Below are 22,709 nucleotides of genomic sequence, written 5' to 3'. Positions count from 1 at the left end.
GTAGATAGGCATGTTTTTTCCTGAAAAAGTTAAGGATTGTAGCCAGACTATGGCGTTTTGTGGATCTATGTAATGTAGGGCTGCTGTTGGAGCTAATCATTCTGATGGTCTATTTTTCAAGTATTAGGAGAACAAATGAATGAAGAAGCATGTGTCTTCTTCCCTTACAAATTTGGAGCTCATATTTAAAAACATGGAGAGAGAAGCCATAGAAAGTGGATCTGAAAGTTGTTGCAATAGGTCCCAATTCTGCAATTTAAAATGCATTGGTAGATTGCTGCACCCACTCCCTTTCTTTCACCAGGACTACATGTGGGCACAGCAGTTTGACTGTATATTTTAATTTGCAGAATTGGGCCTCAGTCCTCACAGCTGGCCACTATAATATGATATCACTGGAAATCACAACTGAGACTCCGCACACTTAATGTTTAAAATGGGCATAGCTCAAACTCTAGTTCAGGGGTAGTCAATAGGTGGACCGTGGGCCAAATATGGACCGCCAGACACTTTTGAATGGACAGTGAAATCTTTTTATTTACTTATTATCATTGTTGTTGTTTTCTCTAGAGTCTGGACCTTGACCAAGAAATTTGGACCTTGACAAAAAAAATAATTGGTTACCTCTGAGAGTTGGCTTCTGTAACAACTGGAACTGTGCATTTTATATTCTGCAATTTTTATGTATTATTAACTTGGAATTACAAGACTATCTATGTCAATCCCTAAATTATATTTCCCCAAAATGGCCACTAAAATTTGCAATTAACATACTAAAAGAGATATCCATCAACACAGGGTTAATACTTTTAATTCGATCTTGTGACACATTTGTTTAGTCTAAAACAAGACAACTGAAGACAGGGTACAAACAGAAGCATTACAATCATGTAATGCAGAAATATAATTTTCATAGTGCATTTCAAAGGAAATAGCAATATATGCTGGGTAACTAGAAAAAAAGAAGGAAATTAGATTTTTGTTTAGTTAGACTATGTTCTCTAGAACTATTCATTTCTAAGGTAATGGTTTAAAGGTAATTCTAGTTGGTTCTATTGTTATTTTTGTTTTTAAATACCTGGAGAGGCACTCTGTGATAGCAGTTGCATATAAGTATCTAGCAAAAAGAAAAGGAGTACTTGTGGCACCTTAGAGACTAACCAATTTATTTGAACATAAGCTTTTGTGTATGCTCACAAAAGCTTATGTTCAAATAAATTGGTTAGTCTCTAAGGTGCCACAAGTACTCCTTTTCTTTTTGCGAATACAGACTAACACGGCTGTTACTCTGAAACCTATAAGTATCTAGATTGTCCAGTGAGGACAGAGATACTTTACATCACTTTTAAGATGGAGAAGGAGTTTATAAAATGAGCTCTTTGGCTAAGCAGGCTTTGACCTGATCTGTCACAGCTGGCAGTGCTGCAGCTATATCAGGTCAGGGAAAAACATGACAGAGTTCTGAACTGCTAGGATCCTAGTAAAATCTGCAGTATTCTGGCTCTTCCACTTCAGGGCTAGTCTGTAAGTGCTTTTCACATTGGGCCTGAATAAGGAGTTTGCTAAGGTAAGATGTTCAGGATCTAGCCCCGAATCCATAACACGTACATATTTTCTAAAGACAGGTTTCAGACTAGCAGCCGTGTTAGTCTGTATTTGCAAAAAGAAAAGGAGTACTTGTGGCACCTTAGAGACTAACCAATTTATTTGAGCATAAGCTTTCGTGAGCTACAGCTCACTTCATCGAATGCATCCAATGAAGTGAGCTGTAGCTCGCGAAAGCTTATGCTCAAATAAATTGGTTAGTCTCTAAGGTGCCACAAGTACTCCTTTTCTATTTTCTGAACACTGTTTTTTCTTTCTTCCCTCTGTTCTGTATTTTGGCAATAAAAGTTAACTGCTTTTTGTTTACTCTGAACTGTGGTTTTAACTGTTAATTAGGAGCAATTCCTTGGCGATGCTCTCAGAAGAAACTGAACTCTGTCCTTAAGGGAGGCTACTGTCTTCCCTCCACAACTGTGCCCTAGAAAAAGTGGTGGACAACAATAAGCCCCACATGCTGTGATGAACATAATGTACTATTACAGTTCTTTTACCCTATTAAGAAGTATCATAAAACGGGGAGAGGAAAATAGAGAAGTTAATAAATGGTAGGCAATGTGTATAGTCATAGTTTTAATTATATGATCTCCGCTACCTCTGTGATGCACTGTTGCTAATTTTCACCATTTTATCCTGAGTTTTGTGATATTTGCTGTTTTTCTTAAAGCCTCACCTGCAGGAATTATGTTCTTATCTGAGAACCTAAGCTTTCCTTTAAAAAGAAAAACACCCTCATGACTCCAGAGAAAAGCTTGAAAATGTGAACCCGAGGTGGTCTAACAACAGAAGGCAAATCAGAAGAACCCAAAATGTATTACTTGAAAATATCTCATTATTTTCTTGGGGCGCCCAGCTCCTGATTACAGGGCTATTGATATATCCCAAATGTATACCTAGTAACTGTGGGGCAGATTCGGCTAATACCTTGCTCTGCAAATACCTCTCTTTTCTATTGCTTCTACTCACAATGAGTAAGGGGACAAGCGCCGCTTCGTGTTAACAAAAAATCCGTCACGTTTATTTCTCTTTAAAGACTGCTGCTTATTCTCCCTTAAGACCGCAATAGCCGGAACGGCTCGCAATGGGTGCATGTAAGGTACAGCTCAGACACCCAGCCTAAGCTCACCTGGGATGCGCGCAGAAGCTGGACACGACGCTTTGCTCCCCACATCCCCTTCTCAGCAGGTTTGTATTTGCCGGGGGGAGGGCGAGCCGGGTGTTTGTTTTTTGCTCCACAGCAGAAGGCAAACGCGAAGCAGTCCAGGGGGTGAGGGGAGCACTGCTATGGGCCGCCTGTCTTCGGGCCGCCTGTCTTCGGGCTCGCTCGCGTCTATTAGGACCTGCAAGCGCTTGCCAGGACGGACGGCGCATTTCCCCTCCCTCGAGAAGCCCGCGGCACAGCTCCGCTCCAGCTCCCCGGGCGCAGGAGCTGGCCCGCCTCAACCTCAGCCCGCACCTGCCCAGCCCTGGAACGCTGCCGGCGCGAGGGCGGGGGAGCGGGGCCCCTTCATGGCCCGGGGCCGGCCGCGCAGAGCGCCACGTGGCCGGACCCGCCGGTGCCTCCGCCGCCGGGCAGAGGCTGGTGCTGCCCGTGGCAAGCGCCTGCGCGCTGCGGTCGCTCGCTGCCTGCCCCGGAGCTGGCGCCGCCCGCAGCCCCCTGGCGGCTCCCTGCCTATTTTAGTCCAAGCGGCCGCTCGCCGGCAGCGCCGGGGCCTGAGCAAGCAGCAGCGAAGTCCCCGGCGCCTCCGCCCTGGAGCCGGGAAACTTTTCCCGAGGCGCCCGGCAGGGGGCTAAGGGCCAGGTAAGGGGGGCGCGGGCAGGCTCCCGGCGCACTGACACGCACCCACGCCCCGCGGGGGCAGCTGCTCTTTGGGGCGGGGGGTCTCCGGGCAGCGGCTGAAAGCGGAGCTGGAGCCGCCGCTTGCCCGGAGGGACCGGGCGAAACTTCCCCGGGGAGACGCGCCCGGGCCAGCCCCAGCCGGGTGCAGCTCCCGCCCGGACACTGGCGGCCCCGAGCGAAGTCCCCAGGCGGCCCCCGCCCTATAACCCCCATGGGCCCCGCTGCCCCCGGAGCCAGCCAGAGGGGGGTTGTGTCGGGGGCGGCTGCGGCTCCCGGGGTCACCGCCCGCCCCGAGCCCCCCGGCTGCGGGGTCCCGCGGCGGGGAGAGCCGAGCTGAGCCGAGCGCTGCTCTCCCCGCCGGGTTCCGCTGCCCGGCCGGGCTGCGCTCCCAGCACCCACACCCCGCCCGTAGCGGCGTCCTGGCCCCGAAGCGCCTCTCTCCTCCCCGCAGACCGCTGCTCGTGACAGTCCCTGTGAACGGGAAGCGGTAGCGTTGTCTTTGTGGCTTGCTTTAGGCGTGGTACAAAGTAACTTCGCAACACTGGATGGGATACATGAATCCAGAAGGAGGACCGCATTCCAAATGGAAAATCAAGCTGTAGTATCACAAATATTTAATATCATCCGCGGGAAATGCTTAGTTAGGAACTAAGAACAACTGTAAACAGTCCATATTAATTGCCGAAATAACGGATTTCATTGAAACAGGTGCTTTCTACATTAGAACGCCATTCCTCTGTAAAAGGCTTCACTTTAAAAGTAGAACAGTAGTGAAATGCAGTAATTTTGTCTGAAATGTTTTGAGATCACTTAAAGGTTGAAGAGCTCCCTGCTGCCTCATAAAATGTTCCATTTAGACAGAATATTGCTTGCATGACACTTGCTCTAAAGCTATCTTTCCTCTCTGATTAGTAAAGATATGCATGCAAAACAAAAATCTTTGTTTTGTAAGAATTCTGAGTTTATTTTCCCAACTGGAGTCCTAATCTCTCTACCTGATCCTGCAAATTTTCTATGTGTATAACTCCTTTTGCACATGGAGCACAGAGAGGAGTAGGTTTTTTGTGTAGTAATAGTCTTTCCACAAGAACCAACTAGGGGCCAAATCCTTCTCCCTTTACTCAGGGAAGTAGTCCTGTTGACTTCAGATTTGACTTTCTCTTGCCACCACCAAATAATTATATCTTAATTGAGTAAGAAACAGTAAGAGCAATTACATTAAGACCTGGTCTTTATATTTGCTTTTTTGCACATAAACAAAAGGAGAGTAACACAAAGCATGAGACTTTTTTTTTTCTAAATAGAATGTTTTACAAAATCTTCCACAACCCACTAGCTGTTCCTTAAAGCTTTGTGTACATTTAACTTGCCAATCACTTTATAGGCAAATATTTTATTTACTTGCTCTCTTATGAAATTGAATCATAGAACCACCTGGTAATGTCATAAAGATGTCATTGATGAAATCTGGCTTCCAGAAATTAGTTTTCTTGCCATTCTGTGGATTCATGGGAGTTTAGCTGCATACATCCAAGGGAAATGTATGCGGCAGTCAAAAAAGCGAACAGAATGTTGGGAATCCTTAAGAAAGGGATAGATAATAAGACAGAATATATCATATTGCATCTATATAAATCTATGGTACGCCCACATCTTGAATACTGCGTGAGGATGTGGTCGCCCCATCTCAAAAAAGATATATTGGAATTGGAAAAGGTTCAGAAAAGGGCAACAAAAATTATTAAGGGTATGGAATGGCTGCCATCTGTGGAGCAATTAATAAGATTGGGACTTTTAGCTTGGAAAAGAGACGACTAAGGGGCGATATGATAGAGGTCTATAAAATCATGACTGGTGTGGAGAAGAAGTAAATAACACTTCCTTAACACAAGAACTAGGGATCACCAAATGAAATTAATGGACAGCAGATTTAAAACAAACAAAAGGAAGTATTTTTTCCACACAATGCACAGTCAACGTGTGGAACTCCTTGCCACAGGATGTTGGGAAGGCCAAGGCTATAACAGGGTTCACAAAAGAACTAGATAAGTTCATGGAGGATAGGTCCATCAATGGCTATTAGCCAGGATGGACCGGGATGGTGTCCCTAGCCTGTGTTTGCCAGAAGCTGGGAAAGGGTGACAGGGGATGGATCACTTGGTGATTCCCTGTTCTGTTCATTCCCTCTGGGGCACCTGGCATTGACCACTGTTGGAAGACAGGAACTGGGCTAGGTGGACCTTTGATCTGACCCAGTATGGCCTTTCTTATGTTCTTCTGAAAATGACTTTAGTGACCAAAAGAAAGTAAGAAAGGGCTTTCACCTGTGTAGAGTTGTTGCTATCTAGGCATGACACAATACTGTGTATGATGCCAGATCTTAAAGTAGTATAGAAAATCTTCAGGCAGGTATTTTATGTAGCATGCCAGTGACTCATTCAGTATCCCTTGAGTTGCGTGTGCTGATAGTAAGGAAATTAGATGCTATTCAAGAGGGAAGCATAATACGACATTTTTAATTTTGAGGGAGAAGGCAAGTTTTTCCCTTCTCTTACAAGTTTTGTTGTAAGAAAATCTCTTTAAGATAAAATTTGATCAGCAGGAAATTTATTGGAGTAGGAGAAAAGGACTGTTAACTGAAACTAACTTTAGTCTATTTGTTTAGATTGTAAATTCTTGGGGCAGAGACCACTTTTTTGTAATGTGTATGGTGCGTAGAACAGTGCGTGTCTAGAAGCTACCACAGTACAAATAATAAATAATAATAGCCTGATAGTTTGATTATATTGGGATAAAGAATTTATAAGTCTCTTCTGACAATGGTAGGCAGAAATGAATCTATTAATGTACTTGAAAGTGATACTAAATGATCTCTCTCTCTCTCTCTCTCTGGGTGTGCACGCTTCCGTATGGAGTTGCTTTTGTGATAGTCCACATGACACTTGTTCCAAAAAAACCCTACCCCCCTGTCTCAATTAAGCACAAATTAGAGGTATATTTTCAAACCTGAATGCCCAAGTCAAGTTAAACTATTTTAGTAACCACTAAAGCAGTGGTCTCCAACCTTTTTATGCCCAAGATCACTTTTTGAATCTAAGGGCAACCCAGGCTCTACTCCGCCCCTTCCCCAAAGCCTCATCCCACTCACTCCATCCCTCCCTCTCTCTGTCACTCGCTCTCCCTCACTCACTTTCACTGGGCTGGAAGAGGGGGTTGGGGTTCAGGAGGGGATGCAGGCTCTGGGCTGGGACTGAGGGGTTCGCAGTGTGGGAGGGGGCTTTGGGCTGAGCCTGGGGCAGAGTGTTAGAGTGCAGGAGGGGGTACAGAGTGCTGGTTCTGGGATGGGGGTCAGCGCTGGGGCAGGAGGTTGGGGTCCAGAAGTTGGTACAGGGTGCTGACTCTGGGAGGGAGGTCAGAGCTGGGGGTTGCGGTGTAGGAGGGGTTTGGGGTGCAGGAGGAGGAGCTTCCGGGAGCGGCATGGGGCTGGGGTAGGCAGGGAGTCTGGCTTAACGGCAGCCACACTGCACTGCTGGAGATCACAATCGACTGGGAGATCCTCTAGGATTGACCAGTCAATCGTGATAGACCGGATGGTGACCACTGCACTAAAGTATCGCTGTTACCATACTGGAATGTGTTTTGGAACACGTGGGATAGGTAAAGTGATATCCCATGTTTTATCATGTTTATCTGTTTGAACTGGTAGCTAACTATTTTTCCTCTTTTGTAGTCTGGCTTTCATACTGGTGCATTCTGATGAACCAAATCTCAGTGTTTACTTCTTGGTTTGGAAATAACCAACCATGCTGCATGCACTTAATTTGTTGATGCATGAATTGTAGGATTGCCAGGGGGAGCTCATATGGTTATGCAACATACAAACTAATTAATTTTAAGCTGAACTGTGTTTGCAAGGTTCAAGTGCAGTTCATTAACACAGCTGTAAAACAGCTTTTAAAATATGCACTGTTACGGCTTAGCAGATTCCTTGAAAACAGTTTAAAAGCTGTAGTGTGTAAACAGGAATGCTGTTTGATTTCACTTTACTGTTTTCTTTGCAAAATGCAAAAAGTTTAAATCATTACATTGTTTGACCAACACAGTATGAATCATGTTTAACATATGTGAATTTTATTCAAGTTTTCTCAAGTGCAAGTAATCCACCATACTTGAAAATAAAAGATCTGGATTGTTTCATTCTGTGCCAGTAGGCTTCATGCACAATGTTCCCCCTTATCTGAAAGAACTAAAGAAAAGATGCTAACTAGCCTATTGTCTATAACTCAGATTTCTGCAAGAGTACTATGTGCTTTCTATGTGTTATTAGTCCCCATCCAAATTGGAAAAGAAACTGTAATCTTTTTTAAAAGAAAACATTATTTAGAATTAAAATGTAGATATCTCCAATATGGGCTATTGTCTGGTATGTTTTACAGTAATAAAGAAGCAATTATTGTAACTTACCTAAATTTTAAACAACAGTAAATTGTTAAAATTTTGAAGAGAAAATATTTGTAACATCAAAAGCTTTCACTGTACATGATGCTTTTGATAAACCTTAAATACTTTATTCTATACTCATTTATTTTTTAATTCCGGGGCAGTTTAACAAGTTAGAAAAGGAATGATACAATTAAAAATAGTATCCTTGACCTTGTTTCACATACAAATTCAACTAAGCTCAGTGAATTGAAAGTCCTGAGACAGAATACACATAAATACTCACGTTTGTTTAAGAACTTGTATGACTTTCTAAACTATTCTGTCAGTCCTTGTTGTAGTACACTTCTGACATCCTGTGCTATATTATTTTTTTTTCCTCAGAAAAGTTGACCTACATACACAGAAAAGGGCAACTTAAACTTGAAACAGGTTAAATTTTGTAAAAACAAGATTTTATAAAGCTTACCACAAATGGAAGTGTTTCCACAATTATTGAAATTCCAGTGAAAACATTTGCTCTTAAGCAAATAAACAGTGTTTAAAATGCAAACTTAAATGCACTAAGAATCTGAAAGTGAAACTGACCATAAACAAAAGTGAAGCTGAGTTCATTGATTTGTTCAAGCTGAGAGAAATGCAAAATATAAATGAAGGGTATAAGTGAGAGCTAAATCCAGCCAACCCATGCAATTTTAACTAGTGCAGAAACCCACAGATCTTTCCTTCTGAATACTTAATATGCTCCAACTAAAGGGCAGTTTGCTTGAAGCCTGAATAAGCACAGTGTGCTATTGCTTTACCTCTTGACTGAATTGAAAGGACTGAAGTATTAGAAGAGCAAACAGATCGCATCTTAAGTTTTTCAGAAATTAGTGTTCCCAGTATTCTGTGCAGGTGAATAATTAATATTCAAAGAATACCACAGCTAAAGTATTCAGTGACAAATATATGGTGATATAATACAGTTATGAAAACAGTAATTTACATAAGCAAAACATGTTCTGTATGGACTCTGCAATGTCCTCAAACACTTTTCTGCATATGGTGTTTCAAATAAAATTTACATTTTTATCTGATTAATCTTTGATATGAACAGATATGAGTATAGCCCGTATCACAATTCTGGCTTAATATTTCCTTGTTTTGGGGGAGGATTAGTGGAATATTGCCATTCTATTTACTAATTTTTAATAAGGTTTTTTTCTTATTTTAATTATTTCTTAAAGCCCTCCTCAAAACATTTCCACAAAGCCAGTTCAGTACCTGCAGAAATACTACCGTTTGTTTTTTAAAAAAAATACTGTAGTGGTATGTGATCACAGCTCTTATGTCAGATATGTTGATCTCTCACTAACTGATTTGCTTCTATTGTGACAATGGAAGTTTTGCTATTTACTTCACAGGAAGCAACATGAACCCTTAAACTAAACTTTTCATACTTGGGAAATCAGATCTTGAATATTTTGATTATTATTAAACCAGAAGTTCATCTTCTAATGACAGTTTTGACTACGAGAATGGAAACAACTCAGTGAAATTGTGGTGTTCCTATATATACACTAGTACTAGGCGCTTGTTAGAGTGGTACTAAATGGCAGAAGCTTTGCAATTAATAGCACTGTTGATTTCCCTGTACTGGGGATAAACTGAATAGTGTCTGTATAGTGGCCATTGTGTAGCCCTTGGAGCTATATGTCCTGCACCTAGAGGAACTAGGAAATATCAAGGAACACACACACTGTTTGCTCTGCTCTGCCAAGTACTTTGTTCCATTAGTCTCAATACCCTTGTGGCAAAAATTACCGACAACTCTTGGCCTCCCATAATTTACAGGAATGTTTCTCCCAAAATAATGGCAGAAGCAACTCTGATTTGGGGGCCTGATCCTGCAAGTTCTCTCTGTGCAGAATTCCCACTGAAATTCCCATGTGGTAGGTTTTGGAGGACTGGGTTCATTGTGAGCATATCCAGCTATAAATGCAGAGAATTTTTTCCATGGTGTTGGAGCCTTTAAATCTTCCTGAGCAAATGGGTTCCATTGCCATGGTGGTGTACGTAAGAACGGCCATATTGGGTCAGACCAAAGGTCCACCTAGCCCAGTTCCTGTCTTCCAACAGTGGCCAATGCCAGGTGCCCCAGAGGGAATGAACAGAACAGGGAATCACCAAGTGATCCATCCCCTGTCACCCTTTCCCAGCTTCTGGCAAACACAGGCTAGGGACACCATCCCGGTCCATCCTGGCTAATAGCCATTGATGGACCTATCCTCCATGAACTTATCTAGTTCTTTTGTGAACCCTGTTATAGCCTTGGCCTTCCCAACATCCTGTGGCAAGGAGTTCCACACGTTGACTGTGCGTTGTGTGGAAAAAATACTTCCTTTTTTTGTTTTAAACCTGCTGCCTATTAATTTCATTGGTGATCCCTAGTTCTTGTGTTATGAGAAGGAGTAAACGGGAAATAAGCAAGTGTTTTTACCACACCAGTCATGATTTTATAAACCTCTATTATATTGCCCCTTAGTCATCTCTTTTCCAAGCTGAAAAGTCCCAGTCTTATTAATCGCTCCTCAGATGGCAGCCGTTCCATACCCCTAATAATTTTTGTTGCCCTTTTCTGAACCTTTTCCATTTCTAGTATATTTTTTTTGAGATGGGGCAACCACATCTGCATACAGAATTCAAGATGTGGGCGTACCATGGATTTTTATAGAGGCAATATGATATTTTCTTTCTTATTATCTATCCTTTTCTTAATGATTCCCAACATTGTTCCCTTTTTTGACTCCTGCTGCATATTGAGTGGATGTTTTCAGAGAACTATCCACAGTGACTGCAAGATCTTTCTTGAGTGGTAACAGCTAATTTAGACCCCATCATTTTATATATATAGTTGGGATTATGTGTTCCAATATGCATTACTTTTCATTTCTCAACACTGAATTTCATCTGCCATTTTGTTGCCCCATCACCCAGTTTTGTGAGATCCTTTTGTAGCTCTTTTCAGTCTGCTTTGAACTTAACTATCTTGAGTAGTTTTGTATCATCTGCAAATTTTGCCACCTCACTCTTTACCCCTTTTTCCAGATCATTTATGAATATGTTGAATAGGACTGGGTCCAGTACAGACCCCTGGGGACACCACTATTTACCTCTCTCCATTCTGAAAACTGACCACTTATTCCTACTCTTTGTTTCCTATCTTTTAACCAGTTACCAATCCATGAGAGGACCTTCCCTCTTGTGCCATGACTGCTTACTTTGCTTAAGAGCCTTTGGTGAGGGACTTTGTCAAAGGCTTTCTGAAAATCTAAGTACACTATATCCACTGGATCTCCCTTGTCCCCATGCTTGTTGACCCCCTGAAAGAATTCTAGTAGACTGGTGAGGCATGATTTCCCTTTACAAAAACCGTGTTGACTCTTCCTCAACAAGTTTATGTTCATCTATGTGTCTGACAATTTTGTTCTTCACTATCGTTTCAACCAGTTTGTCCAGTACTGAAGTCAGGCTTACTGGCCGGTAATTGCCGGCGTCACCTCTGGAGCCCTTTTTAAAAATTGGCGTCACGTTAGCTATCCTCCAGTCATTCGGTACAGAAACTGATTTAAATGATCGATTACAAACTACAGTTAGTAGTTCTGCAATTTCATATTTGAGTTCCTTCAGAACTCTTGGGTAAATGTCATTTGGTCCTGGTGACTTATTGCTGTTTAGTTTATCAATTTGTTCCAAAACCTCCTCTAATGACACCTCAATCTGGGACAGTTCCTCAGATTTGTCATCTAAAAAGAATGGCTCAGGTTTGGGAATTTCCCTGACATCGTCAGCTGTGAAGACCAGTGCAAAGAATTCATTTAGTTTCTCCGCAATTGCCTTATTGTCCTTGAGTGCTCCTTCGTCCAGTGGCCCCACTGATTGTTTAGCAGGCTTCCTGCTTCTGATGTACTTAAAAAAATGTTTGCTATTACTTTTTGAGTCTTTGGCTACCTGTTCTTCAAATTCTTTTTTAGCCTTCCTAATTATATTTTTACACTTCATTTGCCAGAGTTTATGCTCCTTTCTACTTTCCTCACTAAGATTTAACTTCCACTTTTTAAAGGATGCCTTTTTGTCTCTCGCTCCTTCTTTTACTTTGTTGAGCCATGTTGGCACTTTTTTGGTTCTCTTACTATGTTTTTTAATTTAGGGGTGTACATTTAAATTGAGCCTTTATTATGGTGTCTTTAAAAAGTTTCCAGGAATTTCACTTTTGGCACTGTACCTTTTTAATTTCTGTTTTAACTAACTTCCTCATTTTTGTGTCGTCCCCCTTTTGAAATTAAATGCTATAGTGTGGGGCTGCTGTGGTGTTTTCCCTGCCACAGGGATTTTATATTATGGTTGCTATTATCAAGCGGTACAGCTATATTCACCTCAGATCCTGTGCTGCACTTAAGACTAAATCAAGAATTGCCTCTCGTGGGTTCCAGGACTAGCTGCTCCAAGAAGCAGTCATTTACTACTTCTGAGTTTGTGATGCCATTTGATAACTTGGTAAACTGTCTATACTGCAGGGCTGCCCAGAGGATTCAGGGGGCCTGGGGTCTTCGGCGGTGGGGGTCCTTCTGCTCCTGGGGGTCTTTGGGGCACTTCACTGAAGACATGGAGTGGAAGAACCCCCGCCTCCAAATTGCCGCTGAAGACCCGGAGCGGAAGAAGTGGCGGCGGGTCCTTCACTCCGGGTGTGTCCGGCGGCACTGAAAGACCCCCCGCCGCCGAATTGCCGCCGAAAACTCTCGTGGGGGCCCCTATGGGGCCCAGGGCAAATTGCCCCCCACCCCACCCCCGACAGCCCTGCTATACCTTGGTATAAATAGGAAGTAAATTGACTATGCAGAAGAGAGATGTTTTGAGGGACTTTATAAGGTTATGAAGTATTTTAAATGCTTGTCATTTTGTGAAACATTTTCATACACATTTTTAATCAAACTGAAATCTGGCATAGGAGGAAACTCTATTGACTTCAATAACCCTTCAAGACTAAGAAATTTAAGGTCAGGAACTGACCTTCTTTATCAAGTGGAAATAGTACAAGTGACACTGGATTTGTGGTGTTTTGGCTCTGTGCATTAATCTTGATATCCGCATGTATGTCTTGACAATGGACTGCTCTACTTTAAAAGATAGACCAAAATCACTAATGAACCTAAGCCAATCTGTGTTTACATGAGCTGAAATACAGGAGTTACAAAAGCTTTGAGTTAACTGGTAGTGGCTATCCAAAACCACCGGAATTCTAAGGCTGCACTGTGTCAATTTCGGTTACGTAACTTAATAAATGCTCAGTGTTGTGTGAACTAGATAGTAGTACTGATCTATTATCTTATTTACATCATACAGGCAGAGTCCCCCGTAATATTTTGACCACAATCTCATTAAAAATGCAGCAGTTTACTTCATAGGAATTGGTATTGTATTAATTTGACAATTGGTAGACCTGGTATTGTTGACATTAAGCTAGAAATATCTATGCTATCAAAAGTAAAATAAACCACAACATAGGACCAGGTTGTCTTAAAAAAATCACTTGTTCTGCAGTGGACTAGCAGCAATCTCACTGCTCTGCCAAAGGATTTCAGAATAGAAGACTCAACAGCCATGTGCTTTTTGTCAATTTTGTTTCTTTGAGTTCAACAATCCTATATTTTGATCCTACTTGTCATGCCTAATGATCTCTCCATCTAAGTAACTTAAGAATTTTTATTTGTAGCAGAGATTACTCTTATCAACTCACTTGGTCAAAGTGCCAAATTCTGCATCTAGTTACATTTCTGTAGTAACTCCACTGACCCCAAGATTTACACTTGTGTGACTGAGAACAGAATTTGGAGAACAGCTCATCTTAAAGCTCCAGGATATCTCTTCTACAGGATTTAGGGTCCAATAGTGACAGATAGCTCCCGACTTTTAACAAAAAAAATATATATATAATGCACTGTGGGTGGAAACACAGATCATGTTCCCCCCCCCCCCCCCCCCCCACACACACACACACACTCTCTCTCTCTCTCTCTTGCAGATCTTAGTACTCAGAGACGGGCAGACCTCCAGAACTTCTCATCGGTACTGCCTCACTATATTCTTCTCAGCTCTTCTAGATTTCACCATTTTAGCAGACATGTCTTGGAATCCTACAGCTAATGTTCCTTTTCTTAGTAAATTAAAACAAATTAAAGCTCAGCAGCTAATAAATGTGCTATTGATCTATTCCATGCACCTCTCTGAATTGTCATTTCAATGGTGGTACTTCTGAACTGCTGGATCCTCTCAACACACCAGTAGCATTTCCTCTAAGTATTGACTTCAGTGGTTCCTGGAAAATCAGTTCCATTTGATGTCCCAAGAAATGTAGTATTTGCAATAGGTTTCTCTTTTTCCTAGTAAAACAGCAGTGGAACTGACATTTAAAGTTGGGTATTTTTCACTTTTAATTACACCACTGATGAATTTTGATTTTACACTTCCTACCAATGCTAGGCTCATTTTGGATAAGTATACTTTGTTTTAAAATCTGATACAGAAGCAAATATGTTTTTTAAATTCTGGTGATCTCACAGAGCTCAGATATTCAGTGGCTTTTCCTGGAAATAAATCAAAATGAGCAAAATGAATACTGGAAGTGTTAAACAGTATGATGTGTATTCTAACATGTAGGCTAAATTACAGTAGTTCTCAAAGCCGGTCCGCCGCTTGTTCAGGGAAAGCCCCTGGCGGGTCGGGCCGGTTTGTTTACCTGCCGCGTCTGCAGGTTCGGCTGATCGCGGCTCCCACTGGCCGCGGTTCACTGTTCCAGGCCAATGGGGGCTGTGGGAAGCAGCAGCCAGCACATCCCTCAGCCCGCGCCGCTTCCCGCAGCCCCCATTGGCCTGGAATGGCGAACCGTGGCCAGTGGGAGCCGCAATTGGCCGAACCTGCAGGCATGGCAGGTAGACAAACTGGCCCGGCCCGCCAGGGGCTTTCCCTGAACAAGCGGCGGACCGGCTTTGAGAACCACTAGAACTCTAATGCTTTGTTACATACTGTTCTCTTAGTAGTTGCTTTTGAGAAATTCTTTCTATATTTTCATGCTTGTATTATAAGAGCAAGTTCCTTTGTACTTGGTGTACACAAAGACACTCTTAAACTGTGTGGCTTTACTTATACTAGACAGGTTTTTTGCATGTCATAGCTGAAAAGTGTCATTTTACATGTGATGAAAAAGGAACACCCTGCACTATGCTTATGTTCCATATTGACTCATTCGGGGCCAGATCCTTCACCCCTGAAGTCAGTAGATGCTTTGCCATTGACTTCAGGGAGTACAAAAGCATGTGATCTAATTTGTGCCAATAACATTTCAAATAATAACACTCCTTACCATGTTGGGAAAAGTTATTTGTAAGTTTAAAAAAAAAAAAAGTAATTAATCAAAAAAGCTAGATCATGCCCTTCCTAGGAAGGGAAAATTTCTAGTCTATTTTGGGTATCTCCACAGGGTCACCCACTCAGTGAGGTGGAGGTGGTGGCTAGCCATAGGTCCTACATTATACAAGTAGGCTGGGGATCCATGAAAAGCTCTGTAGACCACCCCCTCCCCAACCATGCTTGAAGACTTTGCTTGTGACTGGAAGGCTCCACCGTTTCTTACACCAGCAGTTCTTATGCTGCCACTGTTTCCCTTGCTATGGGCATGATCCAGAGCGCACTGAAGTGAATGAGAGTCTTTCCATTTATTTCAGTGGGCTTTGGATCAGGCCCCCTGGCTTCATATTCAGACCTTCTCCGCAGGTTGTTAATTCAGGCATGAACCAACGTTTACCGCTGTGACATTATGTCAGAGTTGAATTCCCTACATCAGAGAATCATGCCATCTAGCGCAGAGGTTCTCAAGCTATGCTCCATGAACCACCAGTGGTCCGCGAGCTCCATTCAGGTGGTCCACGGATAGTTCCCTCTAAGGTGCACGCGCCTGGGCAGCCGCACACGAATGAATGAAAGGCCACCCGCCTAATTAGTGGAGCTGCGTAAGCATGGTTCCACTAATTAGGTGCCTGGACCCTGGAGAAGACGCACATGTGAGGTGGTGGCCTTGGGGAGTAGGAGGTAGGTGGGAGGGGGCAGTGGAGTGAGAAGAAGGGGTGGGGACAATTTGGGACGTGCAGGGCTGCAACAGCCAGAGAAAGAGGCGACTTTCCCCAGCTCCAGGGCTGCAGCTGCCAGGGAGAGGACCCACTCCCCCCGCTCCTTCCCAGCCTCAGCTCTGTGGCTGCTGTGGCAGGGGAGAGGGGGAGAGACCCCCACTCCTTTCCGCCCATCTCAGTGGCTGCCGCGGCGCAGGAGACACCTCCCCCTTCCCAACCTCAGCTCGGGGGCTGCTGTGGTGAGGGAGAGATCCTCCTCCTTCGCAGCTCAGGAGCTGCCGTGGCGGCGGGGAGAGGGCACATCCGTTGCATTAGAAAGGTAAGACTACTGATATTAAAATAGGAGTTGTGTGCTTTTATTTGTAGAACAAAAAAAATGAAGTATATAGCTTTTATCCAGAGTGCTTTACAGTAGTTAGCTAATGGTACAAACAGCATTTGGAAAGATCATTAAGTGGTCCACCGAGACCCTCAGCAATTTGCAAGTGGTCCACGCGAAGAAAAGTTTGAGAACCACTGATCTAACATGTTCTTTGGATCTACCCACTTGGCTGCCAACAGACATTCCCTCCTCCCCACGTTCCATTTCCAGCAGATCTGCCTCAACACATCTTGTTTACAGGGAGGCCTTCCCAACTAGTAGATCGTTTATTTTTGTATTTGTAGCCCTCATTTAAAAAGTTACTACTTGATATGTTTCAGCGTAACAGCCGTGTTAGTCTGTATTCGCAAAAAGAAAAGGAGTACTTGTGGCACCTTAGAGACTACTTAGAGACCCCCAGATCTCACTGTTAAATGTAAAACTCATTTGTTTTTCTTAGCTTTCTCTCAATAAGTTCTCCTCTCTCATGCTCTGCAAACAAAATTCCCCCAAAATACAAATTAATCAAGCTATTGCTCCGACGAACTGTTTTGTTTTGTTCTTATTTCTGTTTGTAAATGCTTGGGAGGATCACCAGTACTACAGTGATGGGAGGCCATAGATACATAGAACACGCGTGGAAATCTGAACTGAAATTCAACCCCAACTGATAAATCCTATTAAAATATTAACAAGAATATGTTGGTACTTACTCCTACTTTGGTGTTAATGAAACTTGTATTGCACTGTTATCATCCTTGCAATATTGAATTTTGCTCCTTAAATTTTCTTTTTGATTTTTGTTTATACATGGTCCGTAGTTCAAAATATTAATAAACAGTGTTCTTGTATGTTAGCATATAATTAGTAAGGCTCTTGACATAGCTATAAAATAACCCCCACAACACACAATCTCTCCTTAATCTGAATAAGGAATCAGTCATGCCAAACTTGTCATTCCTTCAGTGCCGTAAAAGGACTGTTGCTGAATATCTGACAATTAGGGCTGTCGATTAATCGCAGCTAACTCGTACGATTAACTCAAAAATTAATCGCGATTAATCTCTGTTTTAATTGCACGGTTAATAAATTTCAATTTGTATTCTATTCTTTAAATATTTTGGATGTTTTTCTACATTTTCATATATATTGTGTTGATTTCAAAGTATATATATTTTCGTTATAAATATTTGCACTGTAAAAATTATAAAGAAATAGTATTTTTCAATTCACCTTATACAAGTACTGTAGTGCAATCTCTTTATCATGAAAGTTGAACTTAGAAATGTAGATTTATTTTTTTTACATAACTGCACTCAAAAACAAAACAATGTGGGCTCTGAAATTTTAGAAGTCCACTCAGTCCTACTTTTTGTTCAGCCAATTGCTAAGACAAACAAGTTTGTTTGTTTGCATTTACAGGAGATAATGCTGCCCTCTTCTTATTTACAATATCACCAGAAAATGAGAACAGGCATTTGCATGATACTTTTGTAGCTGGCATTGCAAGGTATTTTTATGACAGATATGCTAAATATTCATATGTCCCTTCATGCTTCAGCCACCATTCCAAAGGACATGCTTCCATGCTGATGACACTCGTTAAAAAAAGATGTGTTAATTAAATTTGTGACTGAACTCCTTGGGGGAGTACTGTCTGTCCCCTGTTCTGTTTTACCCGCATTCTGCCATATAATTCATGTTATAACAGTCTCGGATGATGACCCAGCACATGTTGTTCATTTTAAGAACATTTTCACTGCAGATTTGGCAAAATGCAAAGAAGGTGCCAATGTGAGATTTTTAAAGATAGCTACAGCACTTGACCCAAGATTTAAGAATACGAAGTGCTGTCCACAATCTGAGAGGGACAAGCTGAGAGCATTCTTTCAGAAGTCTTAAAAGAGGAGCACTTGGATGCGGAAACTACAGAACCCAAACCACCAAAAAAGAAAATCAACCTTCTGCTTGGCATCTGACTCAGATAATGAAAATGAACATGCGTCAGTCCTCGCTGGTTTGGATTGTTATTGAGCACAACCAGTCATCCGCATGGACACATGTCCCCTGGAATGGTGGTTGAAGCATGAAGGGACATATGAATCTTTAGCGCATCTGGCACATAATTATCTTGCAACGCTGGCTACAATAGTGCCATGCGAATGCCTGTTCTCACTTCCAGGTGACGTTGTAAACAAGAAGTGGGCAGCATTATCTCCTGCAAATGTAAACAAACTTGTTTGTCTGAGCGATTGGCTGAACAAGAAGTAGGACTGAGTGGACATGTAGGCGCTGAAGTTTTACATTGTTTTATTTTTTTATTGCAGCTTTTTGGGTACATAATTCTGCATTTGTAAGTTCAACTTTCATGATAAAGAGATTGCACTACAGTACTTGTATTAGGTTAATTGAAAAATACTATTTCTTTTGTTTTTTACAGTGTAAATAATTGTAATCAAAAAGAAATATAAAGTGAACACTGTACACTTTTTGTATTCTGTGTTGAAACTGAAATCAATATATTTGAAAATGTAGAAAGCATCCAAAAATATATAAATAAATGGTATTCTATTATTGTTTAACAGTGTGATTAATCACCATAACTATTTTAATTGCTTGACAGACCTACTGACAATATGTTGTTAAGAAAGATATCTAAGACAAGGAAAGTTGTGGTTTTTTTGTTTTTGTTTTTTGTTTTTTGCTAGAAATGAGGTGTGCAAATTTTTAACAGTGAGAGTAATTAACCATTAGAATAACTTAGCTAGGGTGGATTTCCCCCTTCACCTTACTTCTTTAAGCCAGAAGTTATGATGAGCTTGAGGCTGGAGCCACTTGGTGAAATTCTGTGACTTGTATTATGCAAGAGGTCAGACTAGATAAACATAGTGCCCATTTCTGGCATTAAAATCTGTGAAATCTTATCTGAGCTAATTTATGCAAATGTTTGTATAAATGCTCCTCTCTTTTCTTCACTTGGCCAGATCCGATCACATTATGGATCTAACCAAATCGGAAGGATACATGAGTCGGTGAGAAAGAACATGGACTTCTGAGAACACTAACTTCCTAGATGCTTAAAATAGAAGAGCCTAGGATTATGGTGATCAGTTACCAGTGGCTACAAAGATGGAAGAGCAATGGACCCCTCTACCTGTACCTATATAAATAAAGTTTTAGAAAGCAGAGAGAACTTAAACTGAACCAAATAATTATTTCAGCCATGGGAGATAATGAAAGTTTTTGGGAGAGCTTGATATATGCACATCCTACCTGTGTAGCCTGGAAGCAAGAGGCAGAGGGATCTGTCTACCACCTAGCTAGTATTCTATTTGTTGTTGGCTTCATGGGAGGAAGTGGATTCTTTGGGCTAATGTACGTCTTCAGTTTGCTTGGATTGGGTTTTCTCTGCTCTTCTGTATGGGCTTGGCTGGATGTATGTGCTGCTGATATATTCTCCTGGAATTTTGTCCTGTTTGTGATATGCTTCATACAATTTATTTATGTAACCTACCAAGTTCGGAGTGTTTCCTTTGAAAAAGAATTCCAGGAACTCTACAGTTCTCTTTTTCAGCCTCTGGGAATCTCCTTGACTGTTTTTAGGAAGATTGTCTTGTGCTGTGATGCAGAAGTGGTTACTTTGGAGAAGGAGCATTGTTATGCTATGCAAGGCAAAACACCTATTGATAAACTCTCTATGCTTGTGTCTGGAAGGTTTGTATCAGTTTGTTCTTATCTATTTACAGGGTGGGGTTTTTTTTTCATCCTTCCAAATATAAAAGTAAACAGTAATTCCTTATTTGTATATTGTTTGCTCACAATTAATTCAAGTACCAGAGATTAAATAGGTTGACAGTTTAAAAACTGTAAACATGTCCAGGAAGTCTCCCAGCATGAGAACTCTTTGAGCCCAAAAGCCTAACAGCTTAAAGAACAAGGAGACTAATATTTTTTCAGACCATTGTATTATACCACTTCCATTTTTCCTTAAGTAATTCAAATAAAGGGAGCATGAGTGCATTAATCAATGTGTACACTGTATTTGTTTTATAACATAAGAATATTTTAGAAGTGTTATCTATTAGTATAACCTGACTAATGAATCCAATGAAGTGAGCTGTAGCTCACGAAAGCTTATGCTCAAATAAATTTGTTAATCTCTAAGGTGCCACAAGTCCTCCTTTTCATTTTTCTGACTAATATAGGAAACAAAATTGTTCTACACCATTTAGCAGTGAATGCTGTGTTTATTTTAATAGTGTATCACTACATTATAGCCTAGATTGTACCTGGCTGCTTCATGGGTGTCCAAGGAGTGGAAAAAGGCATAAGAAACAAACAGCCTCCCTCCACGACAGCCGGGCACAACTACTGTCCCTACTAGTGTCTGCATGAGTGCTAGCTATGTTGCAGGGGTAGTGTCCATCCCTCCACATTGGCCAAACATGCAGGGAAGTGCATGCTACACTCCTTCCTGGGGTACGACAAAAGACTTGCACCCCCATGCCCATGGGAGATGAGAGCATTAAGCCCCATCCTGAGTAGCCCTCAGAGAGGCATACAAGGTCCAGTTGAGTCCTAGATAATTTTTTAACTCATGAAAATCTTGGTCTGTGGAGGACTAGGCCATTCATACAGAGACCCAGTGTCTCCATGCTATTCCCCTGGCCTTAATCACAGCTTCTGAAACAGCATTATCTTGCATGGGAAAACCATATGTGTTACATGAGGGATGTCACCCCAGAGGGCTACCATACCCCCTCTCACCTCAGCCCTCTAAAATGCAGAGCCACAAAATAACAAAGGGGGTTCTATAGGTCTTCGAAGAAGAAGGTGAATCATGCTTTTTCACCATTTCTATGTATATCCGCCATATCAGGTCACCATATGCCTAACATTCAGCCCTTCCACATGCCAGTCACCTTTAGAATGATCTTGCCTTGAGTAAGAACTATAGGATTTGAACTTTAGTTGCTTGCTTGCTGTTTTGTGTGTGCTTGTTCCAACTGCATATAAAAACTTAAAGAAAACAGTATGAACAAATCAGCATAGACCCCACTGACTTCAACTCCCTATACTGAATATTAAAGTACCTCACATCTAGCTGCTGTTTAATATTAGAAGTAACTTACTATTCTGTCTACTTTTATGAGTGCAATATTGACATATCCACTGTATTTTGGTAGGATCAGAGTGACAGTTGATGGAGAGTTTCTGCATTATATTTTTCCCTTTCAATTTCTGGATTCTCCTGAATGGGATTCCCTTAGACCCACAGAAGAGGGTATTTTCCAGGTAAAACATGAGGGGTTTTTGTGTACTACTTTAAACTGTTGCATAGTTAATTACTTTAGAAATTAATGTACTGTATTATTTTTGTTACTGAAAATGCCAGACTTGAGTCTATAGGGGAGGGAGGTCTGGTTACTCAGTTGATTGGTGAGGTCTGTATTCTGTTGGTATCTCCTTTCTATTTAGTTTTATATTGTTGCTGCAAAATCTGATTGCTTAGAAAAAATGATTGTGTTCGGCATTTCAGAATTAGACTGCCTTTGTATTCTGTACAGGTATTTTTACATTTCGTCTAGGCTGACAGCTAGAGAACTTCCGGATCCAAGGAAACTAGAAATTCTTGGTTTCTTCCCCACCTGTCCTTTATCTGCAATGAGTCTTGGGTCATATTCTCAGCTGGCTTAAATTGACATAGCTCAGTTAACTTCAACTGTTGTAGATACAGAGCAGAAAGAATAAGGCACATGCACAGGCAGCAATCCAAGAAGCGCTAGTGGCACTTTCAGAGGACTATTCGTAGGATTTCTGTGGCCAATTGTCATAAATCCTGATTCTGCAGTTTTTACTTATGCAGCTTTCCCACTGAAGCCATAGGAGTTTCTTCTGAGTAAGAAGAACAGGCTTGAGGCCTTCATACAGTTGTATAGTCAACATCAGCACACCAGAATTTAGCTATTTTTAATCTCATTTTCAGGTAACTCTTACAGCAGAGACAGACTGTCGATATGTGGCTTGGAGGAGAAAGAAACTGTATTTGCTGTTTGCTAAACACCGTTTCATCTCACGTCTGTTTTCAATTTTAATTGGGAATGACATTGCTGATAAACTATATGCCTTGAATGACAGAGTGCACGTAGGAAAAGGACTTCGATACGACATCCGGTTACCAAACTTCTACCAAGTGGCAGTACCAGGGACACCCAAAGTGCAACCTGCAGAACAACTTGTGAGCAATTCAAGACAAAAGTTCACTAACTTTGGAAACTGTGACTCTTCTAAAAAATAATAC

The 22,709-nt window shown here is 41.6% G+C and overlaps 1 protein-coding gene across 1 annotated transcript; it reads left to right on the top strand.

The window, feature by feature from the left end:
* The first annotated feature begins 3,295 nt into the window (after window positions 1-3,295).
* POPDC3 (popeye domain cAMP effector 3) lies at window positions 3,296-22,706 on the top strand. The gene is made up of 4 exons (XM_077812875.1): window positions 3,296-3,403; window positions 19,393-20,122; window positions 21,595-21,703; window positions 22,395-22,706. The coding sequence occupies exons 2-4, from the start codon at window positions 19,632-19,634 to the stop codon at window positions 22,704-22,706; spliced, it is 912 nt and encodes a 303-aa protein (XP_077669001.1). The 5' UTR covers window positions 3,296-3,403; window positions 19,393-19,631.
* Window positions 22,707-22,709: the final 3 nt, after the last annotated feature.

Source organism: Eretmochelys imbricata, chromosome 3 (assembly GCF_965152235.1).
Source record: "Eretmochelys imbricata isolate rEreImb1 chromosome 3, rEreImb1.hap1, whole genome shotgun sequence".
Classification (NCBI taxonomy): Eukaryota; Metazoa; Chordata; order Testudines; family Cheloniidae; genus Eretmochelys; species Eretmochelys imbricata.
Note: the sequence above shows the minus strand (reverse complement) of the source record. Positions and strands in the feature narration are given on the sequence as shown.